Source organism: Triturus cristatus, chromosome 4_2, assembly GCF_964204655.1.
Source record: "Triturus cristatus chromosome 4_2, aTriCri1.1, whole genome shotgun sequence".
Lineage (NCBI taxonomy): Eukaryota > Metazoa > Chordata > Amphibia > Caudata > Salamandridae > Triturus > Triturus cristatus.
Genome location: NC_140586.1, coordinates 137,194,536 through 137,207,161, shown reverse-complemented (window position 1 = coordinate 137,207,161; position 12,626 = coordinate 137,194,536). Strand labels below are relative to the sequence as shown.

Sequence of the window (12,626 nt, the reverse complement as noted above, 5' to 3'; positions counted from 1 at the left end):
AAGCAGCCTCTAGAAGATTTGATCATTCCTTCTGACAGGGCTAAGGCTAATACACTGTATTTCCATGTGGAGTGCCTGTGCTTGAGATCTGCCAGGCTGTGATGAAAGAGTCAGTGCACACCTTCAAGAAGCACTACCGCCATGAAAAGCAGGCCCGGCTGTAAGGGTCTTTTGCCTGTTTGGTCCTGTTAGACTTTTTGGTCTGAGTCCACTCCATAGACTATCCACCTGGGAAGGTACTGCTTTGGCATCAATTCTAAGGTCAGGAATCTGCCCTTAGAAGTATCCAACAAAAGAACAAGTTATTTACCTGTGATTACACTCTTTCTGGAGATACTCCATTTAACCACAGATTCCTCACTGCCTTCTCACTTCTCAGCTCTGTGGTGTGTCCGCTATAAGGTCTAAAAAGGTCCCAAGTTAGAATTCAGCATGCTGGTGCCAACAATTGTCAACGCTCCGGGTCTGCGGGTACAGAAAGGAAACATACAAGAAACACAGGGGCGGCGTTTATATGCAGCTCCACTCATCACTTCCGGGGTGGTGGGAAGTCTGCATACAGCAGCACTGTGCTACTGAGCAGTGTGCAGGAACACCAACTGGAGAAAAGATTTTCTGAACCAGTCTGGCACCCGGGGAATATTCCAAGGTGACGAACCTGCAGTTAGATGAGTGTCTACCAGAAAGAACATTACCAAAGTTAAGTAACTTGTTCATCTGTACCCCTCCTCCTGGGGCCCTACTGTGCAACAGAGTTGAATGTTGTCAGCATACATTTGGAAGTTGGGGTTGAATCTCTCATCAGGTGTACTAAACATATTAGGTAGACATTGAACAGGTGGATGCAGACTACGGTATGAGTTATCAGAGGACAATGTTGTTAGTGTTGTAGGTTAAGTTGGGAATTTTTCTGCCAGCAGAAGTTATGTTTGCCTGCACAGCTGACCTGAGTTTGCTTTAGCAACATACCTTCGATGCAAGCACCTGATGACACACTGCCCAAGAGGGCATTTTGTTCAAGGTGTCAAGAGCTACTGAGAGTTCTAGAATACCAAGTCTTGTGCATATTCTGGTTAACAGTCGATTTCGCGATGCAAGGTGTTTCTAAGAAAAGAGGCAAAAACTGAGTGGAACTGATAAATCATCTTTTGCCTTTAATGTGACCAACATTGCATTGGCCTGTTTAAATACAATTTGAGAAAGAACAGTATCAAAGAATCAAACTGTTTAAGAAGAAAACACAAAACCACCCCGAGACAACATTTGAACTACAACAACTTTGTCAAATTCTCTGCGTGGAACACTACTTCCCAATTACAGATGGCAGGAGCGGCTCCTCCTCAGGAGGAGAGGAGCATTGCCCCACCGTGCTGCGAGTGCAGCAGGCAAACACAGATAAATAAAATGGCATTGAGACTTTATTTATTTGCCCCCACACGGCTCGCGTACAGCCATCCTATGCGACATGCACAGTGTAGACCCAGCAATCCAAAGGCTGTGAAACCGCCTGGGGATTGGTGGCACAGGCCCCCAGCCTCAGAATGAGCGCGGGGTGAGCCTACTCCCACTAATTCTGGAGTTGCTTGCACAGCAGGAAAGCAGCTCCAGGATTGGTTGGCGTTCCGCTCAACAAGCACAAAGGAAGTCCTTCCTTTTCCTGCTTGTGGAAGGGAGAAGTGCTGCAGCGGTCGTACTCCAGCTCGAGTTTATGGTGAATAGCGCCTTCGCGCCCTATTATTTTTTATTGAAGTCAGCTGCCACTGCTGAGCATGGAACATCCAGGCTAAACTCACACCCAACCATGTCACTGAAAATAAACCTACTGTGTTAAGCGCACATGTGAATGAACTCTGTCTTATAAAATGAAAACAGTAAATTGTTACCTGCTTAATTGGGATTGAACGGCCACTGCCAGTGTTGTCTCCCCTGCTGTCCAAACTCCTCTTTTCAGAATCACTTCCTCTACGATTCTACAAAAGAATTGGATGTGAATTAAAGAAACTTATTCAAGGGGATGGGCCCTTGTGATTCAGAGCTGATTTATCATCATGTTAGAAGAGCTATGCCCTTCTGGAACTTTTAAAGTACTGAATTTGCATACTTCCATTTCTTAATTTTGAAAAATACAAGTCCCAGGGCCCGAGCCATGTCCAGGAGGCCACCGCGATTGGTGCTGCCCACTGTCTTTTCCAGCACTGCCAACCATCACAGACTACAAGAGGGACATTTTGATTGCTTCAGGGCACCTGCTGCTTTCAATTATTTCGTAAAGTATATTGAACACTCACTGAACACTATCAACATGTTGATGAGCTATGCTCAAAAATAAATAGACAGTGCCACCATGCGGTGGGCTGTCATAGATAAGTGTCTAGAAATACCCAAACACCTGTACAAATTAAGCACTGCACACTCCCCGCAGGCTTGGAGTGAGATGAGCTTTTGGACACAGCTCATTAACCCTACAAGAGAGACCAGTTTTATCATCAGACTATCCTTCGCCCTTAATGTTCTCAGTTAAATTACAAGGCTTATAGAACAGGGGACACATCGCGATCTCCACCTTGTATGTTCTTAGTTTCACTGAGAATCTTTCAAGTTGATGTATTTTACTTCATCTGACTGAAGGGTTGTTAGGAGGCTGCAGCTAATGATTGTAGAATTATAAATTCACTTCTTAACTTAGTTTCATAAGATTGATTGCATGCTGCAAATTCCATTTGAACACCACTCTTACCTCCACTGTAGGAAGTCATAAATATAACAAGGGATCCCAGGAGAATTCCACTCTCATTACAAATGTTTCTAAATTGATCTCCCAAACCCTAAAGACATCGCCATCACCATTACATGGTCTATTCCAGGAATGTACTGAGGCAGGAAGGGAAGTTAGTAATTTAGAAATATTGATATAAGTTGTGAAATATCGATGGTATATTGTACCAAAATTCAAAGCCATGCTCCTCACCTCTGTACCATGCCTATTACTCTCTAGATTTCTATGGAAACGATTCAAATAAAGTGGAACACATTTATTTTGGGCACTCAGTCACAAGAAAGAGAAAAGCGGAGTTAAAATGTCTTTTTCCTGTTCCTGTTCAGATTCAGACTCAAGCGAGTACATTAAAAAGTCTAATCAGCTATTTTTGTGTGGGTATGTGGTCATGTTTAGTCTGAAATAGGTGAATAGGTGTCCACAGCAAAGTCATTCTCCATAGCACAACATCTAGTGAATTGCGTAACTCACCTGTCAGTCCATGGAGCTGAGAGGACACCATACTTAATTCAAAGAAAGCGTAATATCCAACACATTAGTCTTAAGGTTGGACATGATTTCGGAAAAAAAAAACATGAAACCTATACAAATAGGAATAATAACTCTGGGAAGCCATTTCACCTAAACTGTTTAATAGAAATTTTTAAGATGGAAATTTTCCAGATTAATAAAATTTACTATTTGGTAGAAGCCCACTCAAGGGCTACCTTTTGCATGTTACAAACTTTTATGAGGTGTAATTGGCAACAATCTTGAAAATACACTTTTTCCACTGGGTTTGCATAGATCTGCTTAACCTTCACCCCCTTCTGCTTCCACATTCTGTCCATGGGTCAAGTGCTGTTCCTGGGGGGGCTGCCTTCAAACCAACTTGTTTTCTGTGCCCCGTGATTGCATTCATTATCCTTCCCTCCTTATTTGCCTTCACCGTTCCCATTTGTTTTTTGGGGGGTGACAACAAACTGTTCATTTTTGCCTTTTTTCCATGCTGTTCCCGTTCTTTGTAGCGATGCTTTCCACTAGCCTTCAGCGCCATCATTCTTTCGTTTAACCGTTTTGCCAACCTTCCTCCCTTTGCCTTTTCTCCTTACTTCCATAGTTTCCACTTTCATTTTCAAACTATGTTCTCTAAGGAGATTTACTATGGCACATCGACAATTTTTCTTGAAAACTGTACTTTTGTTGTTTAAAAAAAAAAGTAATATTAATCGATTGTTATGCTTTTTCCCTCACATTGTATTTTTTCTAAATTTGTTTTCTCCAGTAAGGCCCTGATCACTTAATAATAGGGAACCAAATTAACACATGCGTTTATGCATTAATGCCATTCCTCATAATTATAAGATGTTTGGTTTTTCCTCACCCGATCTCACCGGGCGTGGGAGAACCAAACATGATTTTCCAGCAGATAATTCTGGACGGAAAATCGCATGAGGAGGCTTTGAATACAGAAGCAGACAAGTTGTATTCCTTCTCTTTTTTCTAACAGAGGGGAGTGTTCAATGCTGCTGCAGGTAGAACAAATCTCCTTCCCTCCTCTACTCCCCATCACCACCCACCCCAACAACACTCCCCTCACACTTTTACCACCTGCTGTATGTTGTGCAATCCCTTGCAATACCAGATTCAGTGTGATTTTACGACCTAAAATATTGGCCCCACATTGTAATTCCCCATTCCATTGGGCCTTACTACCAAACTGAATGGGACTGGGCGGTTTTACCTGGCAGTAATGGCAGCAGCCCCAAGTCTTTGAATTTGGCTGTCTGAAATGGCTTTGGGCTGTTTTATTTTTGCATGATTTACATTTCACAGAATTTTAAATAAGGCAATAGCGCAGAAACGTGCATGTGGCACTCGGATATCTCTCCCTCTCATACATTCAAGTGTTTTTTTCAGCTGAGTAAAGGTTTTTGCAATATGTGACAATGACACTTCTATTCAACGCGACCTTTCCTGTGGAACCACCATGGCTGCCTGTAGCACTGGGACCCCCAAGCATGTTTGTTTATGTTTATGGGATTGATAGCGCACGCGGCTACTTAATAGAGTGTCCCAGCGCGAGCCAAAGCATCAGAGGGAACCAGAGCAGAGTGTGAAAAAAACCCAGTCTAGTTGAACAAGAAGGTTTTTAGTTTTTTTCTAAACTGAGAGGGATTCTTCAGATTGCGTAGATCCAGGGGAAGACAGCAGGATCATATTCGAGGAGCGAAGACACCAGCCAGGGGTGTAAAACTGAAAACTTTTCCTAAAATAGGCAGGGCCATACTCATAAGGTGCAGCGTGAGCAATGGTAATAGCCTTAAACTTTATCCTAGTTTTTACTGGCAGCCAGTGTAAATTGCGCAAGTGATGCATAACACTGGAATGCTTAGGAAGATCCAGTAGGAGAAGAGTGGCGGCATTCTGAACCACCTGAAGTCTTTCCAGAAGGTAACCTGGCAAACCAGCATAGAGTGCATTCGCATAATCTATGCGAGAGGTGACTAGAGCACGAGTTTCTTTAGCAGAGAGAGGCAAAAGTGTCAAAAATGTACGAAGAAGTTTTAAAATACCAAAGCAAGTGCCAAAAAGTTTGCCAATCTGGTTACTAATACTTAGTTTCTCATCAAACCAGATGCCAAGGTTTTTAACAGGATAGCCAGAAGGGCAGGGGCAGGGGGACTCAGCCGATCAGAAGTAATGCCAAAACAAAGGGGGAAACTCCCCTAAGAAGAGAATCTCAGTTTACATTTTAACTGAGCCAACTCAAGCAAGCTGAACACGGCAGACAAGCAAGCCTTGACATGAGATGTGTCAGCCTCGTGTTTCTTCCAGGTAAACCAGAGTTGCGTATCGTCAGCATAAGCAACTACTTTGGCACCCAGATCCTCAGCCAGCTGAATAAGAGGAGTCATGTGAAGATTAAATAACAAGGGACTAAGAATATACCCCTGCGGCACTCCTGTGAGCACATCTTGAGAAGATGACACAAAAGGGGGAATCCAGACTTCTTGAGTTCTCTTTTCCAGGAAGGATTTCAACCACTCCCAAGCAGTTCCGATAATGCCAAGCTTATGTAGACGGGCAAGGAGAAGTGAATGGGGTACAGTATCAAAAGCGGGCGAAAGGTCAAGCAAGACTAAGACGGCCCTGCCACCAGCATCCAAAGTCTCACGAATAGCCTCTGCTACTTCCACGAGGGCCGATTCAGTACTGTAAGTGGCCCTGAAACCTGATTGTGCAGGGTGGAGAAGGCCATGCTGTTCAGTAAAAAATGTAAGCTGCTTGTTAACCATTTTTTCACAGACTTTAGCAATTGCAGGGAGCAAAGAGATAGGGCGATAGCTGCAAGGGAGATGGGGGTCAAGAGTGTTTTTTTTTATAAGGGGAACAAGCAGCGCCTGTTTCCAGTCAATAGGAACAAACGCAAGAGAAAGTGAGGTGTTAATCAACTGGTTTACAAAGGGATTAACAACAACAGCAGCAGTGGCCATAAGTTTTGCAGGGCATGGATCATGCGGGGAGCCAGATTTAAGGCAAGATAAAGCAGCCAGAGAGTCTGGCAGAGAAACAGGTTCAAATGTAGAAAAGGTAACACCGGTATTGGAGCCAGTCAAATAGTCAGGGGACAGCAAAGAGATCTGGCTGTTGGAGTTTTGAAAATGTGACTGCAGTGCCCTGACCTTATTTATAAAAAAGGTGGAAAGTTCTTCGCACCATTCGAGAGAAGGGGTGTGGCCACATTCATTGCTTTAGGAGAAGTGAAGTTTTTTACAATGTTAAACAACTCTTTAACATTATTACTAGACTGGGCAATACGGTCAGTGTAATAAGTCCGCTTGGCCAGTCTAATGGTCGCATAATAAGCCTTTTGGGCCAATTTCAACGTGATCTTGGCCCCAGGGTCATAATCTTGTCTCCATTTTCTTTCCAGTTTTTTGCAATGTTGCTTCAGTATTTTAAGCTGGGGCAAGAACCAAGGTTTAGGCAGTGGGGCACTATTGTGTCTAGGTTTGACTTGTGGGTGAAAGATTATTCACTACTTTCTCAATCCATTTATTAAAATAGGCAAGAGCAAGACCAAGATCCTCGGGAAGCGACAGCGGACATTCAGATAAAGATAGACAGAAGACCGCAGGCTCTATTTTAGGAGGTATCCTACCCTGGCCATTGAAGCGAGGCCTGAGAGAGGGATGACCTTTAGATATCTGCCAAGAAAAAGGAATCAGGTAATGGTCGGACCAGGTGACTGGTAGAGGGGGAGACCACCAGAGGCAAGCTGGAGCAAATTACATCGAGCGTGTGACCACCGCAATGAGTCGGAGCAGTCACATATTGCTGGAGTGAGGATGATTGTGTCACAGCTAGAAAATCGTGTGTGTCATTCCCATTGCTGTTATTGATCTGTCACCAAGAAGAAGAAAATGAGAATATCGCAAGGTCCTAGGCATGGTCCAGTCGGCAAGCAATTTTGGAAAAGGACTGACAGGTCCAGGAGGACGATATAACAGTATCCCGCCCAAGCAGTAATGGGGGGACACTTTGATGGAGAAGTGAAGGGCTTCAATGTCAGAGGAATCAGTCAGTTCACTGCATTGGCAGTCCCATTCTTCCCTCACAATCAATGCAACATCCCCGCCCCGCCCAACTTTGCGGTCAGCTCTAAATATCTTAAACCCGTTGGGGATAGCCATTTCTACAGCTGGATTGGAGGAGGGGTTAAACCATGTTTCAGTAACAAAGAGCAGGTCAAGAGACTGATCAATCAACAGATCAAAAATATTCTGATAGTGCTTAGGGATGGAACGGGCATTGATAAGAACAGCCTTAACATTCTGTACCTCTATTCTACCCATCGTCTTACCTATGGAAGTAGGGGGGAGCCGGGGGAGATTGAGTCTGCACTTATCACAGATGTACTTATGATCAACCGCAACCTCCCATCTCCTGCATACGCCACAGCTGTAAGAGTTTAAGGATAATAGCTCAGAACCATCATACCTCAGCGCTTCTGCCTTGGTATCCGCCCGGGCTACGGCATGATGACTGGCGCCTGGCGCTTCCAGGACGCTGACGGGCGCAGACAAGCTTGCCTTAGGCGCGCCAGCGGTGCACCCGCTGCAGCACGCATTTTAAGCCCCAGCCCCCTGGAAGTACAAGAGTACGCACTGAGCAAGATGGCGTCTCTAGTTTGGCACAACCAGGAAGTGAGAGCCCCAAAGGAGGTGAAAGCCGCGCAAGAAGCAGCCGAAAATGCCCAATTTAGTAAGTTAGATACCCCGCTTTTTAAGTTCATTTAACACAATAAAATCACCAATATTCAAGATTAAAACAGATATTAACACAGTAAATACAGGTTTAAAAAATAGCAGCACGGTCACTCGGTAAAAGTGCAAGGTGCAATGAGCTTTTAGGCGAGAGACTCTCGCGCAGCACACATTTTAAGACCCAGCCCCCTGGAAGCACTAGAGCACACACTGAGCAAGATGGCGTCTCTAGTTTGGCACAACCAGGAAGTGAGAGCCCCAGAGGAGGTGAAAGCGGTGCGAGAAGCAGCCGGAAATGCCCAATTTAGTAAGTTAGATTCCCCGTTTTTCTAATTCATTTAACACAATAAAATCACCAATATTCAAGATTAAAACAGATATTAACACAGTAAATACAGGTTTAAAAAATAGCAGCACGGTCACTCGGTAAAAGTGCAAGGTGCAATGAGCTTTTAGGCGAGAGACTCTCGCGCAGCACACATTTTAAGACCCAGCCCCCTGGAAGCACTAGAGCACACACTGAGCAAGATGGCGTCTCTAGTTTGGCACAACCAGGAAGTGAGAGCCCCAGAGGAGGTGAAAGCGGTGCAAGAAGCAGCCGGAAATGCCCAATTTAGTAAGTTAGATTCCCCGTTTTTCTAATTCATTTAACACAATAAAATCACCAATATTCAATATTAAAACAATGCACTCTGCCCTACTCACTGTGAAAAGGCTGGTCCTGCGCTTCGCTCCCCGGTGGAGGGAGCTGGGTGTGCCGAGGCCCAGGGACAGTTCACTCCGTAGTTCCCGGTGGCTGATGTTTGGCGTGGAGGGAAGGGACGAGGAGTAGTCACTGGTGTGGCCCCCGTTGCTCGCCTGCACAAATTGAATCGATAGAGAGACAGTCAGTGATGCCGAAGTGGACACTACCTGCTGTGTTTACACTACTTGTGGCATGTAACGTTACTATCATGTCAACCAGAACAAGCCAAACCACATCACACCGGTTGGATACTCTGTTGTAAACACCGGGGCATTACTCTGCGTGAAAGGGGCGTTCCACGGGTGTTGCTGTGGTGTTCCCACGCAACATCCATGGACCCTGACACATTCCCAAATTTACAACATTTTTTAAACCTGGGAATGTGTCAGATTCTTACGCCTCCCCAGGAGAGAGGTAGGAGTGGCACAGCAAGGAGAAATGCTTTTATTTCTCCTCGCATTTTCCTCTTTTCACGCATATGAAGAGGAAAATAACATCAATATTTGTTTTTGTGCAGGAAGGTTTCCCTTCCTGCACAAAAACAAGCATCCCCTAGAGTAGATACCCTTGCAAAATGCCGCAAGGGTGTCTGCGTTGTTGCACGGCTGCTGTTTGTGCGGGGAGAAGGACAGGAATGCGCTATATCTTGTAGATACAAAGCAAAAACCAAAGGAAATGATGGACGGAGTGTTGAACATTGCAAGCACTCACCCCCAGTCAACTGATCTGGGTTTAATCCATCACTGTTCTTTAGCCCACTCTGCCACCCCAGTTCAGAAACCGGTCCTAGGATGCTTGGTTCCAGTCAAGGGAGGACCTGGCTTGGCAGTTCGGGCTGGACTGTTCCCATGAGGCACATGGTCAAGACTGATTTGCATATGGCTGGGTTCAAACTGGAATGGCATGGTGAGCAAAAAAAACGATGGATTTAGGCCCAGATCTCTGTACTGGGGTGAATGTATGACATTGTTCTGCATTCTGTCCATCAACTGTTGTTTTTGCATTTGTCACCCCGAGTGGGACGGGTATGCTCAGACGTGAGTCCCGTGCTCTCCATGCCACTGGAATCAAGCTATCCTGGCTGAAGAGGGGTGAGACCCCGAAACCGGTCCTAGGATGCTTGGTTCCAGTCCAGGGAGGACCTGGCTTGGCAGTTCGGGCTGGACTGTTCCCATGAGGCACAGGGTCAAGACTGATTTGCATATGGCTGGGTTCAAACTGGAATGGCATGGTGAGCAAAAAAACGATGGATTTAGGCCCAGATCTCTGTACTGGGGTGAATGTATGACATTGTTCTGCATTCTGTCAATCAACTGTTGTTTTTGCATTTGTCACCCTGAGTGGGACGGGTATGCTCAGATGTGAGTCCCGTGCTCTCCATGCCACTGGAATCAAGCTATCCTGGCTGAAGAGGGGTGAAACCCCGAAACCGGTCCTAGGATGCTTGGTTCCAGTCCAGGGAGGACCTGGCTTGGCAGTTCGGGCTGGACTGTTCCCATGAGGCACAGGGTCAAGACTGATTTGCATATGGCTGGGTTCAAACTGGAATGGCACGGTGAGCAAAAAAACGATGGATTTAGGCCCAGATCTCTGTACTGGGGTGAATGTATGACATTGTTCTGCATTCTGTCCATCAACTGTTGTTTTTGCATATCTTGTATATACAGCGCATTCCTGCCCTCTTATTTTGGCACACGGCAGCACAGCAGGACGGCTGGCTGCACTGCTGTGCAACAAAATATAGTGAATGAGGCCCTACAACTTCAGCGATGGGGGCGGGGCTTGGTGCCTCTGAGCAGTTCTGCATTACCTAAAACATGTCCATTGTTGTTTTTGGCTCCTTTGATTTTGAGCTAGTATATCTATACTACAAATAAATGCTTTTATATAGCGGTATGTGCTGTATGTTTCTGTTTGCGTATGGTGGTTATGTGGGGAAGAGCCAATTCTTGAGTAGTTTTCTGAAGATAAGGGGGTTATCCAAGGATGTTATGTTGGGGTTAAAGAGTTCCATAGTTTGACTGCTTGAAGAATGTGCCACCAATGGTTTTTACCTTTTACGTTGGGATTTTGAGGCGCGGTGCCACTATAGAGTGGAGGTTCCTTTATTGAAAATGTGTGGTGATTTTATTCCTGATGAAGAGTGGTCCTGTTCCATGTATCGCTTCGTGGGTGATACAAAGCAGCTTGAATGTGGATCCTGTGGCAACAGGTAACCAATGCAGGGATTTCAAGGCAGGGGAGATGTGGTCTTGCGGTTTTATATGTAGAAGTAGTCTGGCAGCCGAGTTCTGAATCCGTTGTAGTCTTTTCATGGTAGTTAAAGGTGATCAGTGGTAGGGGTTATTGGCGTAATCGAGTTTGGACAGAAAAAGGGAGATGGTTGCCTGGACCGTGTGTGGAAATCCCAAATGGGGAAAGATTTGTCGCAGAGTTTTTATAGTAACAAAGCTTGATCTTGCTAATTTGTCCACTTGGGCATTCATTGATAGCTTGGAGTCAATTGTCATTACGAGGTTTCTTACTTACTTACTTACTTCCATACTTTACGTAGTGTGCCCAGATCATCAGGCCACGCGGCGAGCGGGTCATAATGTATCCAATCCCTGTATGTGAGTATTTCCGTTTTGGAAGCATTCAATTTGAGATGGTAAAGCACTTATTCTTTTTTTAAGTCTTGCATTTCCCCTCATTTTCCCACAGAGTGATGTTGTGTAAATAACCATTCTAAATGGGAGTCCCTAAGTATCTGTCCTAGATTTACCTGACTGCAGGTACGAAGTGAGAGGTAAGGTTTTTAAGCACAAGCTCCATTTAGCCTCATGAATACTTCTTTCCCGAGTCTTTCAGGCTTTACATTGAAATTTGCAGGTGAAACCCCCATGCTTGAAGGCCGGCGAGTGAATGTGCATTCCAGGGGCAGACTCTGTGGTGATGGTGGTGCAGTTCGACAGAAGGTTGGCAGGTTGGGTCAGATCTTGTTTGGCGAAGATGGAAGAAAGCAATGTGGGAGTCCCTTGGATTGGAGTGGCACTTTCACCTACAATTTGTTATTGCTGACCATCACACTGTCTAACTACAGAATAGAGTCTAACTGCTTCCCTACCTCCAGTACACACGCCTGTGACAAAACATTGGCCACACACTGGGCCAGGAATTGAGTGAAGATCTTCAGTGCTCCTGGCAAAATATACTGAGAAAGTCAGTTTCAACTATTTTTCAGTAAATTTGTGCCATCAGTAGATGGCAACCCAAGGATGTTGTGTAATTTCCTATAATGGATGTGTCTGCCTGAGCCCTAGGTCCTAAGTCAGTAGGGCCCAAGAGAATCGCATCCTGTCCATTGTGGGTGCAGAGAACAATTGAGCATGGGGTGGATGAAGGTGTTCATCAGATTCAGTAGCTGCTGGAATGAATAAGACGAGTGCAGATAGTCTAGAGAAAATGGAATGTAGTTTAGAAGTACTGGAATGTACAAGAAGATAAGAGGTAACATGTTCCAAACTCCTGTGGTGGCTCAAGGAGGACAAGTCCTAGAAAACAAACTAGTCCTAGTAAGAGAATTAGGTCTCATCAGCATTCAAGGGTCTCCAGATGAGGTATGTTTTCCTCAGACTACTAAATCAGAGTTTATGGTGGAAAACCCCTAAGACAATTCAAGGCTGTCGACAAAATTGAACTGGAAAACAATAGGGTTGGGGGACAGGGTGGTGGTATAAGAAGTGTGGCAATAATGTCCCTGCGTTCAGTTGTAGTTCTTATAACGATTAAGCTTGGCTTCAGTTACATACGATGAATCTAACAGGTATCAGCACCTCCCAGAAGTGGCCTTGTGTGCTATGGAAGTTGTGCGGCT

At 45.0% G+C, this 12,626-nt stretch overlaps 1 protein-coding gene across 7 annotated transcripts in view; it reads right to left on the bottom strand.

Moving 5' to 3' along the window:
* Nucleotides 1-12,626, bottom strand: part of AGAP2 (ArfGAP with GTPase domain, ankyrin repeat and PH domain 2) — an 897,926-nt gene that overhangs the window by 247,640 nt on the left and 637,660 nt on the right. For all 7 annotated transcript variants that reach the window (XM_085600818.1, XM_085600812.1, XM_085600813.1 and 4 more), the window contains exons 8-9: nt 8,731-8,883; nt 1,884-1,970 (exon numbers count right to left, since the gene is read on the bottom strand). In XM_085600818.1, coding sequence (XP_085456944.1) covers nt 1,884-1,970; nt 8,731-8,883 — 240 coding nt within the window. The remainder of the gene's footprint in view (nt 1-1,883; nt 1,971-8,730; nt 8,884-12,626) is intronic.